Raw genomic sequence first — 17,213 nt, forward strand, 5'->3', positions numbered from 1 at the left:
TGGTTGTTATGCAGAACAAAAATCTTCAAGTTGTTCAGTGTTCTGAGTGAGTTCTGTGTTGTATGTGCTTTATACATTTTATGTTATGGAACATTTTTGCTGTCTTAGAAAAATACACGACAACACCCAAAAAGGGTAAAATTCATGTACAGGAGGATGAGAAACCAGATGTGCCAACTTTGAAGAAGGTGAAAATACCTTCAAGAGGTAAGGAGGAAGACAAAGACATCATCAAACTTAAAAACGTGCCCAAGATTCCTTCAGAAGAGAAGGCAAAGGAAGTCACACCTCGGACATCTGATGGAAAACTGCTTTTTGAGGCTCATACCAAAGCTCCACATTTTGACCATGATAAAGAAGATCACATGCAGATGGGCAGTCCAGCTGACAATAGTAACCAAAAGGAACCTACGGATTCCACTCAAGAGTCAGCTGAACATTTGAAAAATCTACCTGAAGATGAGAAGGTAGAAGTGAAGACAATTTCCAAGAAAACACCTAGGTTCCGTAAAGAAGAACCCCAGGACCAAACAGGTTTAGCTTTAAAAAAAGTAGCAAAGCAGACACCAGATAAGAAAGAACAAGAAACTGTGCAATTAAAACCATTTGAAAAAACTGCTACACCCAAAGACATACAGAAATCAGTTGTTAAGAAAGACAGTCCCTTTGGAGTTTCAAAAAGAGATGAGGGACCCAATAGAGATGAACTGGTGAAAGAACCTGTAGCTCATCAACCTAAAGATGAAAAAACAAAGGATTCTCATAAACCCCTTTCAAAGGCTAAAATGACTTCTACTCCAGAAAAGGAGAGTGAAAATGTTGAATTGAAGCCATTTGCAAAGTCTCCTAAAGCTGAGATAAAAGTTATAAAGTCCCCTGAGGAAATACAGAAGAAACCAGAAAGTAAAGTACAAAGTCGAGAATCAAGAGATTCTACTGAGAGAAAATCCAAGTCTCCAGATAAGGAATTTGACAGAAACAAAAACAAAGAGCCTGGTGTGGTACAAAAACCAAGCCCTTCAGGGAAAGTGGTCCCTCCCAAGAAGGAAGAAAGTATCAAGGAAGATATGCCAATTCAGTTAAAGAACATAGAGAGCCTGTCAAAAGAAGCAGAGATTAAACAGAAAGAAGTAGTTCCAAAGCATGTAGAGGCCATAAAGAGAGGTGTAGAGCTTAAGAAGACTCCTTCACCAAGAGTTGAGAAACTGAAGCCAAAAGCACTTGAATCCATATCTATGGAAAGGAAGCCCAGTGCAGAAAGAAGTAAATATATACCTCAAAAAGATTCCCCTAAAGATTCAGTTGAAGCCATTTCCCTAAAAAAAGTGGCAACTAAAACATCACCACAGCAACAGACCCAAGAAGCCCCAAAAAAGATTCCTATGATGAAAGAGCTTTCACCTCAAGCGGTGCAGATGAGAAAAATTGCTACTCAATTGGAGGAGGAGGTGTATGAGGATGAGCCAGATGTGGAGGAAGAAGAGGAGGATGAAGCGTGGGGATGGGAGCTTGTCCCTCGTGAGAGTTATGGTTCCACAGAGGACTGGGAAGATGAATCCTTGGAAGATGGGGCAGTTGAGACCCCCGGGATGCCAGGTGACAGACGAGGTGAGGTGGCGACTGCTGAACCTTCCAAGTGACGACTCAGAGGATGACTCACATCATTTAATCTTCATCTACCTCCACCAATTTATTCATTCCTCTTTCCATCCATCCATCTACATCCATCCATCCATCTTAAAGTTCCTGTGTTCCTGTGTTTTCCATCTTAACATCTGTTCTCATTTATTCTATGTTCCGTGTGTGTGTGTCTAATTCATCTTGTTCTTCATTCAGGTCATCAAATCATCTGTACTAATTCTAAATGCATTTGGTACTAGTTTATACCACATTTCTCCTCATTTTCCATCATGTGATGTTTCATGTGCCTGTCATGTTGTATACAGTATTACATTGTGTAAGACTTTCTTCATTTTCATTATCTTGCGTTGTTTGTCCATACCATATTTGGTTTGTCCATTTTTATCTATTGTGAGTCTGTTTTGTATGTAATTGTGTTTACCACAATAGACTCTGTTGTCACACTGTTGTTCTCTGTCCAGATGGGAAACCAAAGGAGGAGCCACCAAAAGGCAGAGGCCGAGGTCTTGGGGGTGAGAATATACAAGCTCAACTCTTGTAACACAATGCTTCATCTTTAAAATCTTATATCACTCTTGCACCAAACTTCATGTCTGTATATCTAAATTGTCTTGTGTAAGAATTTGCTCTTTAAGCAGTGACCTTGAGTCAAGGTGAGTCCTCCAAGTAGACAAAATATTGTCTAGAAAAACAGAAAAGAACATACTCATGAGAAATATATATGTATACACATATTTACATGTATTCATACATGTGCATCCACATCATACTACAGTCAAAAACGCTTCTATTAAGCATTAGTTATTACAAACTAAACAGGGCATCGTTACGAATGCACGCATTTATTTGGAAACAATCTAAAAACCATCAAAAACTACATTTCCAGCCTTTCCAGAGGTGAAGTATTGGTGAGATACAAGTTATTAACAGATATCTTAATGTATTTAACTTTTTTCATTACAGCGAGGCAAACACCATCCCCTGGTGATGGTGGCAGGGGTAGAGGAATGAGACCTGGTGGAGACAAACCACCAGAGGAACCCTTCGGAGGATTCAAGCTCAAAGCTGTTCCCCTTAAGTTCATTAAAAAACTCCAGGACATAGTGTTGAAGGAAGCTGAATCTATTGGCTCTGCTGCTTCGTTCGAGTGTGAGGTTTCACCCTCTACTGCAATAACAACATGGATGAAAGATGGAAGCAACCTAAGAGAGAGCCCAAAACACAAATTCACCTCTGATGGAAAAGATCGCAAACTGAATATCATTGACGTCCAACTTTCTGACACTGGCGAATACACATGCGTTGCCAAGAATGCAGGCAAAGAAGTAACATGCACAGCCAAACTCATTGTTGAAGGTATTTTACGAGTTTAAATATTTCATTTTTTTATGTATTTTTATTGCAAATGAATACATTTTTCATCAATTTAAACCACACAGTAATGACTTAGTTGCTGCATATGCAATTGTGTGTATCTAATTGTTTGTAACAGTAATGTCCTTATAGTGTTTTGAATTATATTTCTCTAGAACTGCCTGTGAAGTTCATTAAGAATTTGGAAGAAGAGACTTCCGTCATCAAGGGACAGTCTATGTACCTGACCTGTGAGCTGAACAAAGAGAGAGATGTTGTATGGAAGAAGAATGGTCAGCCCTTGAAGAAAATCGCAGGGAAGTTGGCCATCAATGTCATTGGAATGCAACATGCAATTACACTCCAGAACTCAGGGGAAGAAGATGCTGGTGTATATACATGTGAATGTGAGGACATTAAGACTGAAACTACTGTCAAAGTAATAGGTATGTACCAAATTATACAATAATCTTCTTTAAAATAAATGTTAAATGCATCAGTCGAGTAACTTAAATGGTTTTATGATTGATATACCGCTACATTTATTTGTTCATTCCTACAGAAATCATCAGAGACTGGTTAGTGAAACCACTGAGAGACCAGCATGTGAAACCTAAGGCCACAGCCACATTCAAGTGTGAACTCTTCAAAGACACACCCAATTGGAAGTGGGTCAAGGGAGACAATGAAATTCCTAATGATCCAACTAGCAAGACTGAGGTGAAGAAGGAAGGAAAAGAAATAACTCTTACAATCAAGAACGCACAACCTGAAGATGTAGGAGAATATGCCATGGAAGTTGAAGGACGCAGATATGCAGCTAAACTAACACTTGGAGGTTTGTTGAACCACCTGTTTTTACAATGTTGTCAGTACGAAGGTACAAAAATGAAGTATATGATTACAATTTGTTTTTGCTAAATAAAGAGCGGGAAGCCGAGATCTTGAAGCCCCTTTCCAGTGTGGAGGTGGTTGAGAAGGAACAGGCCTCATTTGAGACTGAAATATCTGAGGAAGATGTAGCTGGAGAATGGAAACTGAAGGGAGAAGTTCTTACAAGATCACCGGTAAGACCGAGTCATCAGCTCTGTACCTTACACTTAAAATACACATAATTTTTTTAATAAATAATCTAATTTAAATGTATTAACTTTTTCTTTAAGACATGTGACATCAAAGCTGAGGGCAAGAAACGTTTCCTCACTCTGAAACACATCCAACTTGACCAGTCTGGTGAAGTGTCTTACCAAGCTCTGAATGCTATCACCAGCGCTGTGCTCACAGTCAAAGGTAAGCCGTTGGGAACACAATAGTACCTGTACTTTTACTATTTTTTCCTCAGGAAAAGAAAAGGAAAGTTGACGATGTGCAGGTATGTTTGTATCATGTTTAATCATTATCCGTGCCTCCCAGAAATGGAAATGGACTTCACAGTCCCCTTGAAGGACGTGTCTGTACCTGAAAAGAAACAGGCTAAATTTGAGTGTACCATCACAAAAGATGTGCCCAAAGTCATGTGGTTGAGGGGCTCTGACATTGTAACAGCAAGCTCTAAATATGACATTATTGATGATGGAAAGAAACACATGTTGGTCATTAACAGCTGTGACTTTGATGATGAGGCACAATATACTATTGAAGTTTTGGGCAAAAAGTCAACAGCCCAACTTACAGTTGAGGGTAAGTATTGGTTAATCCATTCTTATGATCATTTCTTTTTGTGCTTAATAATCTTCTATGTCTATCAATTTCTGGATTATTGATGGATGACTAGCCTTACTCGCTGATAACAGCAAACCTGTTATGCACTTACCTAATGCATTGTAGGTATGAGGCTCAAATTCATCTCACAACTAAGGGACCAAATTGTGAAGGAAGGTAAAACGGTTAAATTTGAGTTTGAGCTAACTCATGAAAATGTGACAGTGACGTGGTACAGAAACGAAATAAAACTCCATCCAAGCAGAACTCTGATCAACCATGTTGAAGGAAAGAAACATTCATTAGAAATGAGGGAGTTGACACTAGACGATACATGCCAAATTAAGGCAGAGGCTAAAGGAATATCGTCAACTGCCAACCTGACGGTGATAGGTAACCACGACTGTGTCTTTCTTCTCTCTGTTTGTCTTATTGTTGACCATCTGTTTAATGTATGCACTGTTTCATGTAGTACGCCATATTGATGTCATGTATGATATGATATTGTGGTACAAACTGGAATTAAGCTTTTTAATTGAGATTTAACGCTCTTCTCAGAGGGTGACGCAGTCTTCATAGTGAAGTTGCAAGACTATACCGCTGTGGAGAAAGACGAGGTCACTCTGGACTGTGAACTCAGCAAAGACGTCCCTGTGAGGTGGTTCCACAAAGAGACAGAGATCAAAGCCTCCAAGATGGTGACCATGAAGTCTGAAGGGAAACGCAGAGTCTTGTCCATTAAGAAAGTGGAGGAAAAAGATAGAGGGCAATATGTATGTGACTGTGGAACTGACAAGACCATGGCAAACATCAATATTGAAGGTATTAGGCTATGCCTGTGGCTATTAGGAACCTGAATTCACTTGGCTGACATCTAGATTTTCTTTTCGATATTATTTATTTATTTTCTTCGTGTCAATGGCCATTATGATGTATTTCTGTTTTAGGCTACTGTCCCAATTGGCCCCTTTCGTTGGTGTGTCTCCATTGTGTGTTCTGTGTTGTGTAATGTTGTTGGCATTTGGCGGTGCTGTTCTGTGTCTGTGTATGTGTTTCTGACCCCTGTTGCACATGAATTTCCTTTCTAAGCAAATTAGGCTTTTTTGTTTGTTTGAACACCTTGTTATGTAAATTCTATTGTAGCTCGTGATATCAAGGTGATTCGACCCATGTATGGAGTTGAACTCTTTGATGGCGAAACGGCTCGTTTTGAGGTTGAGATTTCTGAAGATGATGTCCATGGCCAGTGGAAGTTGAAGGGAGACGTCCTAAATCCTTCCCCTGTATGTTTCATTGACATATTCATATAACATATCATACATATTCAGAGTGCAAAGACAATCTGTGAATATAATTTTTTGGGATGTACTCATTTCTTCACTGATCTTACAAAATTATTCACAGGATGTGGAAATTGTTGAGGAAGGTGGCAAGCACACATTGACTTTGTACAACTGCAAAGTCAGCCAGTCAGGTGAAGTGGGATACCAGGCTGCCAATGCTAAATGCACAGCTAATCTGAAAGTGAAAGGTATGATTGTTGTTTCTTGAATGCATTATGTTATGTAGCACTGAAACAGCCTTGGTCAGGGTCACTAACGACCTCCTGATGGCAGCAGATACTGCTTCCTCATCTCTACTCATCCTCCTGGACCTAACAGCTGCTTTTGATACAGTAGATCACAATATCCTCCTCCACCGCCTGCAATACACAATTGGACTCTCAGAAAATGTTCACAACTGGTTTATCTCAGACTTCACCGGCAGGACTGAGCACGTCGCCCTGGGCAAAGCCAAATCACACACCCACAATGTCACCTGCGGTGTCCCTCAGGGCTCTGTGCTGGGCCCCACCCTCTTTTCCATCTACATGCTCCCTCTTGGCGAATTCATTAGCAGGCACGGAATATCATTCCATTGTTACGCTGATGACACACAGCTTTACCTCAGGACAACCCCCACTTCTTCTGCTCCCCTGCCAACATCCACATTGAGGCGTGGATGATGCTCAACTTGGAACTATTCAACTGAAGTTGAATAGTTCCAAAATGGAAGCCATCTTAGTTGGAACACCACATCAGCTCCGCCTTTACACCATCAACAGTGTCACCTTCTCCGGCCAAAACATCCCACTTTATGCTTCTGTCACCAATCTGGGCTGCGTTTCCCGATAACGATGGATCGTAGCAACGATCAAGTAAAAAACAAAACCATCAATATTTCTTACGTGCGTTTCCCAAACATGCTCGTAAAGAGTAGGCTAATCTATGCGCTTTCAAGAGCTACACATTCTTAAGAGACACTTTCTTTGGGAACCGCCCGTAAAACTAAGATTTGTCATACGATGGATTCTACAATCAACTTAGGTTTACAACGCTTTCGGGAAACGCAGCCCTGGGTGTTAAAATGGACTCTCAGCTCACCTTTGACACCCACATAAAACACCTCTGTAAGACATCATTCTACCACCTCAAGAACATCGCCAAACTCCGTCCAACACTCATCCTGGCAGATGCATAGAAGCTTGTCCACGCCTTTGTCTCCAGGCTGGACTATTGTAATGCACTCCTCATCTGGATCTCTGGCAAGAGCATCCAGAGACTGCAATACATTCAAAACAGCGCTGCCAGGATCCTAATGAGGGTGCGCAAATATGATCATATCACCCATCCTGAAAACTCTTCACTGGCTACCTGTCCCATTCAGAATCCAATACAAGGTCTCCCTCCTCACCCACCAGTGCCTTCATGGACATGCCCCCAGTTACCAGTACAGGAACTCCTCACCCCCAGACCTCCTCAAGTACCCTCCGATCTGCAACATTGCACACCCTTGCCCCTTGTGTTATCTTCGGGTCATTCTGACCCATCAGTCATTGTGACCCACCGTCGTATTGTGACAACTTTACCGCATACAAAAACAAAGTGAAGCATTTTCTTTTAACCATTGGGCTTTTTCAGACCCCCCACATTGCAAAGGTTAAAAGAAAATTATTTTTATTTGTTTTTGTATTGGGTAAAATTGGGTAAACACAACGATGGTTCGTTATGAACCTTTGGGTCATGTGACCCGAAGGCAGGACAAGGGTTAAAGCCCCTAGAACCAAGCTATCCAGCATGGGTGATAGGGCCTTTGTGTCTGCTGCGCCTAAGCTGTGGAACGCCCTCCCTGACCATCTTAGGGCCCCTCAGACGACAGATGTTTTTGAAGGAAACCTTAAAACATATATATATTTATTTTTAAAGCTTTTAATTAAATGTGTTTTATAGGTTTTGCTTTTAATTATTTATTGATCTTGATCTTTTTTTATTTATTGGGTGTGCTTTGCCTTCGGCAAGGGCACAACCTTTGTTCTCTCACATATATATTCTTATTCTTTTTTTTCCCACCCCTAAGCCTCAGTCAATATTTGGACTACATAGACAGCGTAGGTGTCAAAAGTTTCGTCTTGGTAGCGATTGAGTTGCTTGTATTTTTATTTACGTTCCGTTGCATGGTTTAAGTTAGAATTACGTTTTTGTGGCAAAAAAGTGCCTTGTGTCAACGAAGGGTACTCAGTGCTAGCCTACGTCACAACGTCGGCACACGTTAGCAACAACGCATTAGATACGACGTGCATAGAGACTGTTGCACAGCAAGTATCGTATCGTGCCGTAGTTTGGCTAGCAACAGCAGCTAGCACTAGGCTACAGTAGCTTGCTCGTAGCACAATTCAGCTTCTCCAGGCAGGGCTCTAGACTGAGACCAAAAAGTCGCTTTTGGCTTTGTTACTGACAATGATCGCTTCCAGCAAACTTTTTTTTTTTTTTACTTTTTCCTCCTAAATAAATATCAAGCTTATTTACATGTTTGGGGGCATATTTTCAGTCAGGAGATGGTACTAGTTCTGTTTGAATCGCGATTCCATCTGAAAAATACTGCCGGTGACAACGTGGTTAGAATAGCTTGTTTCAAAGGATGTTCAGCTTGTTTATTAAATGGACCCATCTGCAACCGACGTAAGCAAGCACACCCTACAATTTCCCCAGAAATTGTATCCTCTCTAGTTTTTATTGTTATACAAATTATTTTTAATTTGTATTACTATATGATTTGTAGCACTCGGAGATTGCTTAAATATAGAGTGCAATATAAATAAAATGTATTATTATTATGTTCTCATCTGATATTGCTGCAATAGAAGTTTTTATTACATTATTTATCTTGTTATTTTTATGATTTCAGAACTTCCACTAACCTTCATCACACCTTTGAGTGATGTGCAAGTCTATGAGAAGGATGAGGCAAGGTTCGAGTGTGAAGTGTCAAGAAAGGCCAAGAACTTCCGTTGGCTTAAGGGATCTCAGGAGTTGAAATCCGATGACAAGTTTGAGATGACACAACTGGGAAATATTTACACTTTGGTGGTCAAATCTGCTGCATTTGATGATGAAGCCAAGTACATGTTTGAGGCTGAGGACAAGAGAACAACTGGCAAACTAGTTATCCAGGGTAATTAACATTTATTTCATACATTTGCCATCTACAGTGTTCAACTGATCATCCACAGTGCCTGTTATAATAAGATAACTAACTTATAATTTCCGGATAGGTATTCGCCTTGAGTTTGTCAAGCCCATTAAGGATGTCACAGTGAAGGAGCGTGAGACAGCAGAGTTCAGTATTGAACTTTCACATGACAAGATCCAGGTCACTTGGTACAAGAACGATGTGCGTTTGCATCCCAGCAAAGTGGTGCACATGTCAGAGAATGGCAAATTCCACACCCTGGCCTTCAAGGAAGTGTCCATTGATGACACATCTATGATCAAAGTTGAAGCATTGGGAAAGAGCTCCAAGGCCATGCTGACAGTTCTTGGTATGTAAATGTGTTAAAAGTTGTATTAGCATGCACTGACCAAAAGCTTCCTGTACTAGCTGCAATAATTATTTGACAAAAATTGTATTTGTGTTGTGCAGAGGGAGAGCCATACTTTGTCACCAAGTTGCAAGACTATACTGCAGTGGAGAAGGATGAAGTAATGATGGTCTGTGAACTGAGCAAGGCCTCTGCTCAGGTGAAATGGTTTAAAGATGGACAAGATATTATTCCATCCAAGAATGTTCTTATTAAAGCTGATGGAAAGAGGCGTATTCTGACAGTCAAGAAGGCAGAAAAAGGCAACATTGGAGAATATACCTGTGACTGTGGTTCTGACAAAACCATAGCCAGGCTGGATATTGAAGGTGTGGTAAAACAATTATACCTTTAGGACATTTAATTCCAGAGAATTCAGCGTGCAAACTTAATGCAAACAAATATGTGCTTCTCTTCTGCAGAGCGTGATATCAAGATAGTCCGTCCCCTGTACAGTGTGGAAGTCACAGAGACTGAGACTGCTCGCTTTGAGACAGAGATCTCTGAGGAGGATGTGCATGGTCACTGGAAGCTCAAAGGAGAAGCTCTTCACCAGTCTCCTGTAAGAGTATTGATCATTGAGTGATCATTGGGAGTTAAATGAGCTCATTTATAGAGAGACAAGAGACATACATGAAGATCTCTAATGGCTTTTTGTTCAACCTTTTCCAGGACTGTGAAATAAAGGAGGAAGGCACAAAGCACATGCTGATACTGTACAATGTTCGCATGGATCAAGTTGGAGGAGTTGACTTCCAGGCTGCAAATGCCAAATCCAATGCCCAGCTTAGAGTGAAGGGTGAGTTCAGAGGCAAATGCTGGGCATTTGTTTTGATGTAGACTTACAGTACAGCATGTTATGTTATTGAAATGGTTTATCTTTCATTATGTGCAATGCTAACATGATTATGAGTTTGACATCATGTGCCCATCACCTTTCTAGCTGACCAATAATAAGCAAGGCTCGGGCAGTGTTTGGCTAATGGCCAATCGGGTGTTGTGGCTATTTTAGAAGCCACATACCTTATCTATCTAGAGTGGGTGGTTAGGGTTTTGCAGAGCTACTTCATTCCTCTGTCCAGAGTTTGCTGCAAATCAAACACACGAGAACACATTCAACATGCAACTTAAGTAGGTTACCAAAGAGAAGTCATACTTGCTTCTGTTGTTCTGAAGTCTAATGGAACAAGTAATTTTGGCAAGATTTTTGTGGGAAAATTACATTTCATAACTGGGTGACCTAACAATGGCTTCTCCTGGATCCAAAGCTCGATCAATTGGTATGCTGCGTCCGCTGAAGGATGTCATTGTAACAGCTGGAGAGACTGCAACCTTTGACTGTGAGCTGTCATATGAGGGCATTGTTGTAGAATGGTTCCTTGGAAGCACAAAGATGGTAGAAAGCGACAGGGTGAGTACATAAGACTTTACAAAATCAATGCTATTATCACCAGAAGGCTGGTTTTATTAGTAAGCAAATTGGTCACACAAACTTTGTGATAGTATTACTAAAATTGACATTCCTACAGTTTTTCATGTAAAATAAAAACACTGTTGAAATAGTTTAACATCTTATTATATTGTACATATAAGGGCCTAGACACAGAGGAACCTCTATCTGTTTGTGATAACAGTAGGCTGTCCTATCATGCCTGCATTTCTCAAAGCTATTTTTACTGTCAAGTGCAGCTCTGAGAGACATGTATAGTGTATAGTGTGTATAACATGTGTATAGATTTGTTTGCATCAATGTGTTTTTCTTTTATAGGTTGTAACCCGTGCTGAGGGTAAAGCTCACACTCTGACTCTTAGAGATGTCAAACTAACAGAAGCTGGTGAGGTCAAACTCACTGCTAAGGACTTCAACGCTCAGGCCACACTTACTGTTAATGGTAAGTCTTCCTTCATTTATGTGTATTGAGAATTACATGTTTAATAAAAACTGAAATGGAAAGGGCTGGGCAGTTGCTACCTGGTATGTTGATCTTCTCAGTTGAATAAGAACTATAATGTAGTTTGATTCATTTTTTACTTTTAATTATTTGATCATTTTCTAAACAGAGCCACCAGTTGAGTTCACCAAACCTCTGGAGGACCAGACAGTAGAAGAGGAGGCCACTGCTACTCTGGAATGTGAAGTTTCCAGAGAAAAGGCTGAAGTCAAATGGTTCAGAGATGGACAGGAGATCCGCAAAACTAAGAAACATGAAATGGTTGCTGATGGCCGCAAGAGAAAACTGATCATTCAAGGGTGTACACTTGATGATTCTAAGACATATACCTGTGACGCAAAGGAATTCAAAACATCTGCTTTCCTGAATGTTGAGCGTAAGTAACACTTTCATTGCTAATAAAATGTGGTTTTCTTATGGATTTCCAAAATGATTTCAGAGAAAAATATGGTCATATGCTTACAGCTCCTTATGTTGAGTTCTCCAAACCACTTCATGACGTTGAAGTCAAAGAGAAGGACTCTGCAAGATTTGAGTGTGAGGTGTCTCGTGAGTCTGCAAAGGTGAGAACTGTTTGATTAACCGCCAACGAATGCTAATGCCATGAGTTGTGACCATGTGCCTGGAATATGTGGCATTCAGATGTAATAACATTTGTTGTTCTGCCGAAAAAGGTGCGCTGGTTCAAGGATGGTAATGAGATCAGAAAAGGAAAGAAGTATGAAATTATTTCCAAGGGTCTCCAGCGCATTCTCATCATCACAAAGACAGTCTTTGATGATGAAGCTGAATATGAATGTGATGCAAAAACCTCAAAATCCTCTGGCATGCTGACTGTCATTGGTAAGTGTTATTATTTTAACATTCTACAAGAGACATATTGTAGATCCATGGATTGATGACTAAAATCTATTACCCTTGCAGAGGAGGAGGCTAGGTTCTCAAAGAACCTGTCTAACGTGGAAGGAACAGAGACAGACAGCGTGAAAATGATCTGTGAAGTATCAAAGCCCAGTGCTGAAGTCACCTGGTACAAGGGTGACAAGGAGCTGCCTGAGGGAGGAAGATATGAACACATTGCAGATGGAAGGAAGAGAATTCTTATCATCCAGGATCTCAAAATGGATGACGCTGGAGAGTACAACTGTAGACTCTCTAACGCCAAGACATCTGCTACTCTGAAGCTGAATGGCAAGGACAAAAACTATACGTTTAACACCCTCTGATAGTGTGAAATGTCATTCAAACATACAAAAATGATGTATGGTGTGTATTATGATTCAGAAAGTCCAAAAACCATGTTTGAGTGTGACAGTATGTTTGTTTCCTCCAGAACTTGCTGCCGAGTTCATTGCCAGGCCTCAGAGTCAGGAGGTGGTTGAAGGAGAAAAGGCTGAGTTTGTCTGCTCGGTCTCCAAAGACACCTATGATGTCAAATGGTTTAAGAATGACAAGGAGATTACGGCTGGGGACAAATTCGACATTGTCTGTGATGGAAAGAGGAGAGCGCTTATTGTAAAGAAATGTGAACCAAAGGATGAAGGAAGCTATGTTGCTTTCATTGGCTCCACCAAAGCTTCAGCTGAGTTGTATGTCATTGGTAAGTATAATACAACGTCTGTGTTGCTTTTCTCAACCATATGTACAAAAGACACGTATGAAGGAGGATAATGTGGACACTTCTTTCTTACAACAGAGAAACTCAGGATAATTACACCCATCAAAGATACGCAAGTGAAGGAAGGACATGAGATTGTCTTTAACTGTGAGGTGAACACTGAGGGAGCCAAAGCAAAGTGGCTGAAGAAGGAAGAGACTATGTTTGAGAGCAGCAAGTACATCATGATCCAGAAAGACAATGTCTTTTCTCTGAGGATCAAGGATGCCCAAAGGACAGATGAATGTACCTACACTATTACACTAACCAACCAGCGCGGTGAACATGCAAAGGTCTCAGCCAATGCTACTGTGAAAGGTGAGTGCCATTATTTCATTGATGTGGATGGACAGCGTCATGCTTTTTTTTGTTACTTCAATGTCTAATTAATTTGTTGTCTTTTGAAAATACAGAGGAGAAACTCAAGTTTTTGGAGCCTCTTGAAGACATTGATACTCAAGAGAAAAAGACCATTGTCTTTACATGCAAGGTGAACCGACCTGATGTCACGGTTAAATGGATGAAGGCCGGCCAGGAGGTTACCCTCAGCAAGCGCATCCTGTACAGGGTGGACAAAGACAAACACACGCTGACCATCAAGGACTGTATTCTGGCCGATGAGGGTGAATACACCGCAGTTGTCGGTGATGACAAATGCACCGCTGAGCTTATCATCAGTGAGGCACCCACAGACTTTTCCACACAACTCAAAGACCAGACCATCACTGAGTTTGAGGAGGCAGAGTTCACTTGCAAGCTGTCTAAAGAGAAGGCTGCAGTCAGATGGTACAGGAACGGACGTGAGATCAGAGAGGGTCCCAGGTACTTCATAAATAGCCTCATGTCCAACTAGCTTTGTTCACAATATTTTGCTTTTGATTTGTAATTGAATTTGTAATCAAGTGGATTTTGTTTTAGAAAGTTGTCAGAGAGTTTTCATGTTCATGTGTTCAACAGATACAAGTTTGAGAAAGCTGGCAAGATCTGCAAATTGCACATCAAGGAGTGCAGACCAGATGATGAGTGTGAATATGCCTGTGGAGTTGATGACAGGCGATCCCGGGCCAGACTCTTCGTTGAAGGCAAGTTATTCATTTTTCTGTGCCTACCTAACAGAATGATTGGTTTAAACTTCTCATCCAGATGTTCTAAACTGTGTGTCTAACATGTATTATGCTTCTTCGCAGAAACCCCTGTGGAGATCATCAGACCCCCAGCGGATGTGTTTGAGCCTCCAGGTTCAGACATTTTGTTTGAGGTGGAGCTCAACAAAGACAGAGTTGAAGTGAAATGGATGAGGAACAACATGATCATTGTCCAGGGTGACAAGTACCAGATGATAAGTGAAGGAAAGGTCCACAGACTGCAAGTGTGTGAGATTAGGCCCCGTGACCAAGGAGAGTACAGAATCGTTGCAAAGGAAAAGGACGCCAGAGCCAAGCTGGAGCTGGCAGGTATGTCAGAACATGATGAACATGATGAACATGATGAACATGCTATCATTGTAGTGCTTTTACATCAGCTGTCACATCTCATTACACACAAACATCCACATTCTTTTCTCTGCATGCGCTTTATGTAAATTGATTTTTATTAATTTATTTACAGTATTGATATTTGTCTGATTCCCTTTTTTCCCAATTCCAGCTGTGCCAAAGATCAAGACCACTGACCAGAACCTGGTGACTGATGCTGGGAAACCCTTCGTCATGACAATTCCCTATGATGCCTATCCTCGTGCAGAGGCTGAGTGGTTCTACAAGGATGTCAGCTTACCAGTGCAGAACATTGACACCTCTACAGACAAGACAGAATACAGACTAAAGAGCCCCAATAAAAATGATCAGGGAAGGTATAAGATTGTCATCAAGAACAAACACGGACAGGGAGAGGCATTCATCAACCTAGATGTCATTGGTAAGTAAAATAAAGGTTTCGAAGTCTGAATGTCAGAACCTGCTCTTAAGGGAACATGAAGATCTTCTGATAAAACTGTACAAATATGCATTAAGTTATACGTTTTAACTTGGAAAAATAATTCCAAAGAACAGTACCTAATCATCTATGTGTGTTTGGCAGATGTCCCTGGACCTGTGAAGAACCTGAAGGTGGTTGACACTGCCGATGGTGAGGTGAGCTTGGCCTGGGATGAACCAGAGAGTGATGGTGGCAGCAAGATCATTGCCTACGTGGTAGAGAGGCGTGATATCAAGCGCAAGACATGGACCATGTCCACTGATCGCGCTGACACTCCAGAATACTGCGTCAGTGGACTCCAGAGGGATTCCATGTACCTATTCCGTGTCTGTGCTCGCAACAGAGTGGGCAGTGGCCCGACAGTTAAGACAGACACAGCTGTCCAAGCTAAGAACAAGTTTGGTAAGCCCTGGACAACAGCCGTAACATATTTTACAACACGATACAAAAGTAAAAGAATCTGCCCAAATAATACAGTGAATACAATATTTTGATTATAAGCGGATGTGATGTATTTTGTTTCTCTCACAGATGTGCCTGAAGCTCCTGAGTACGTTATGGTTGGAATTGTGAACAGGTTTGGTGCCACCGTTACCTGGAAACCTCCACTTTCCGATGGTGGATCTGAGGTTACCTCCTACATCATTGAGCTCCGTGATAGGACGTCTGTGAAATGGGAGGCTGCTATGGTCTGCAAGCCAGAGGACCGCTCTGCCACTCTGAGTGATGTGGTTGAGAACAAGGAATACATCTTCAGAGTCAAAGCTGAAAACAAAGCAGGAATTGGCAAACCAAGTGCTGCCACAGATCCAGTGAAGATCATGGACCCCATTGGTGAGTTACACGAAAGTTTTTTAAATTTAATACAAAAGAAATTGCATAGCAGTGACCATTTTAAAATACTCCCTATTTACAGAGAAACCCAGTCCACCACTTAACTTCAACTTCAGTGATCCAACAAAGAACTCTGTTCAACTGACCTGGGAGACTCCCATGAGCAATGGAGGCAGCATGATCACAGGCTACATCATCGAGAAGTGTGAGGATGGAACAGACAAATGGCTGAGATGCAACGCTAGGCTCTGCCAAGACCTGAACTATAAGGTACCAACACTTTCTACTAAATTGTGTGTATATATATATATATAGTACTAATCCTGTTAAGTTGGGAAATTGTTCATAACTAATGTTTGTGGTGCAGGTGACTGGTCTGAAGCAGAGTCAAAAGTACCACTACAGAGTTATGGCTGAGAATGCAGCTGGAATGTCTGATCCAGCTGATAAGATTGGACCTGTCTTGGCTGACGATATACATGGTACATTATGCCATATTAGCCCCGTTCAAGTATCTTCTGAATCGACATATAGTCTATTGTCTAGTAAAATATCTAGAACAGTGTGGTAACACCTACATCTTTCTTTTCATTTTAGTTTCACCTTCAATGGACCTCAATGCATTCAAGAATGGTCTAGAGGTCATTGTTCCTCAAGCTCTCACAATACGTGTCCCTATTTCTGGATACCCAACACCCAAAGCTAAATGGAGATTTGGAGACAAGGAGTTGACCACTGGTGACCGTGTATCCATGGTTACAAAGAGTGGCTTCACAGAGCTTGTCATCACCCCAAGTGTGCGTCCAGACAAGGGAACATACACCCTGCAACTGGAAAATGATGTGTCCTCTGTCTCAGGAGAGATTGAAGTTAATGTCATTGGTAAGCACTGCGAATATAGGAATTTACCTTCAATAATTGAAGTACAATAGAAACAAACCTTTAAAGTATTTCTTTTTTGAACACTGTGTTGTGCTATGTTGCTATTTTTAGCATCTCCAAGTGCACCTAAAGACTTCAAAGTATCAGAGGTTACCAGACATCATGTGCATTTGATGTGGGAGGCACCAGAACATGACGGGGGAAGCCCAGTCTCTGGATACCAAATTGAAAAACGTGAGGTATCTCGCAAGACCTGGGTCAAGGTACGTTATATTATAATGCGATTACTGTTATACACCATCTTAGCCATTTTGAACAA

The 17,213-nt window shown here is 41.1% G+C and overlaps 1 protein-coding gene across 1 annotated transcript in view; it reads left to right on the forward strand.

Annotated features, from left to right (window-relative positions):
- Positions 1 to 17,213, forward strand: part of LOC136957600 (titin-like) — a 137,088-nt gene that overhangs the window by 47,235 nt on the left and 72,640 nt on the right. Inside the window, exons 99-133 of the mRNA XM_067251650.1 lie at positions 109 to 1,608; positions 2,103 to 2,153; positions 2,605 to 2,997; positions 3,171 to 3,440; positions 3,557 to 3,832; positions 3,922 to 4,061; positions 4,158 to 4,284; positions 4,408 to 4,674; positions 4,822 to 5,088; positions 5,254 to 5,517; positions 5,839 to 5,978; positions 6,100 to 6,226; positions 8,920 to 9,186; positions 9,287 to 9,553; positions 9,655 to 9,921; positions 10,015 to 10,154; positions 10,265 to 10,391; positions 10,861 to 11,003; positions 11,361 to 11,484; positions 11,654 to 11,920; positions 12,010 to 12,107; positions 12,219 to 12,387; positions 12,469 to 12,735; positions 12,878 to 13,144; positions 13,241 to 13,519; positions 13,615 to 14,023; positions 14,159 to 14,283; positions 14,389 to 14,655; positions 14,849 to 15,118; positions 15,281 to 15,580; positions 15,710 to 16,012; positions 16,095 to 16,282; positions 16,380 to 16,494; positions 16,610 to 16,894; positions 17,006 to 17,157. Coding sequence (XP_067107751.1) covers positions 109 to 1,608; positions 2,103 to 2,153; positions 2,605 to 2,997; positions 3,171 to 3,440; positions 3,557 to 3,832; positions 3,922 to 4,061; positions 4,158 to 4,284; positions 4,408 to 4,674; positions 4,822 to 5,088; positions 5,254 to 5,517; positions 5,839 to 5,978; positions 6,100 to 6,226; positions 8,920 to 9,186; positions 9,287 to 9,553; positions 9,655 to 9,921; positions 10,015 to 10,154; positions 10,265 to 10,391; positions 10,861 to 11,003; positions 11,361 to 11,484; positions 11,654 to 11,920; positions 12,010 to 12,107; positions 12,219 to 12,387; positions 12,469 to 12,735; positions 12,878 to 13,144; positions 13,241 to 13,519; positions 13,615 to 14,023; positions 14,159 to 14,283; positions 14,389 to 14,655; positions 14,849 to 15,118; positions 15,281 to 15,580; positions 15,710 to 16,012; positions 16,095 to 16,282; positions 16,380 to 16,494; positions 16,610 to 16,894; positions 17,006 to 17,157 — 8,918 coding nt within the window. The remainder of the gene's footprint in view (positions 1 to 108; positions 1,609 to 2,102; positions 2,154 to 2,604; positions 2,998 to 3,170; positions 3,441 to 3,556; positions 3,833 to 3,921; positions 4,062 to 4,157; positions 4,285 to 4,407; positions 4,675 to 4,821; positions 5,089 to 5,253; positions 5,518 to 5,838; positions 5,979 to 6,099; positions 6,227 to 8,919; positions 9,187 to 9,286; positions 9,554 to 9,654; positions 9,922 to 10,014; positions 10,155 to 10,264; positions 10,392 to 10,860; positions 11,004 to 11,360; positions 11,485 to 11,653; positions 11,921 to 12,009; positions 12,108 to 12,218; positions 12,388 to 12,468; positions 12,736 to 12,877; positions 13,145 to 13,240; positions 13,520 to 13,614; positions 14,024 to 14,158; positions 14,284 to 14,388; positions 14,656 to 14,848; positions 15,119 to 15,280; positions 15,581 to 15,709; positions 16,013 to 16,094; positions 16,283 to 16,379; positions 16,495 to 16,609; positions 16,895 to 17,005; positions 17,158 to 17,213) is intronic.

The sequence above is a fragment of the Osmerus mordax genome, chromosome 2, assembly GCF_038355195.1.
Source record: "Osmerus mordax isolate fOsmMor3 chromosome 2, fOsmMor3.pri, whole genome shotgun sequence".
NCBI lineage: Eukaryota > Metazoa > Chordata > Actinopteri > Osmeriformes > Osmeridae > Osmerus > Osmerus mordax.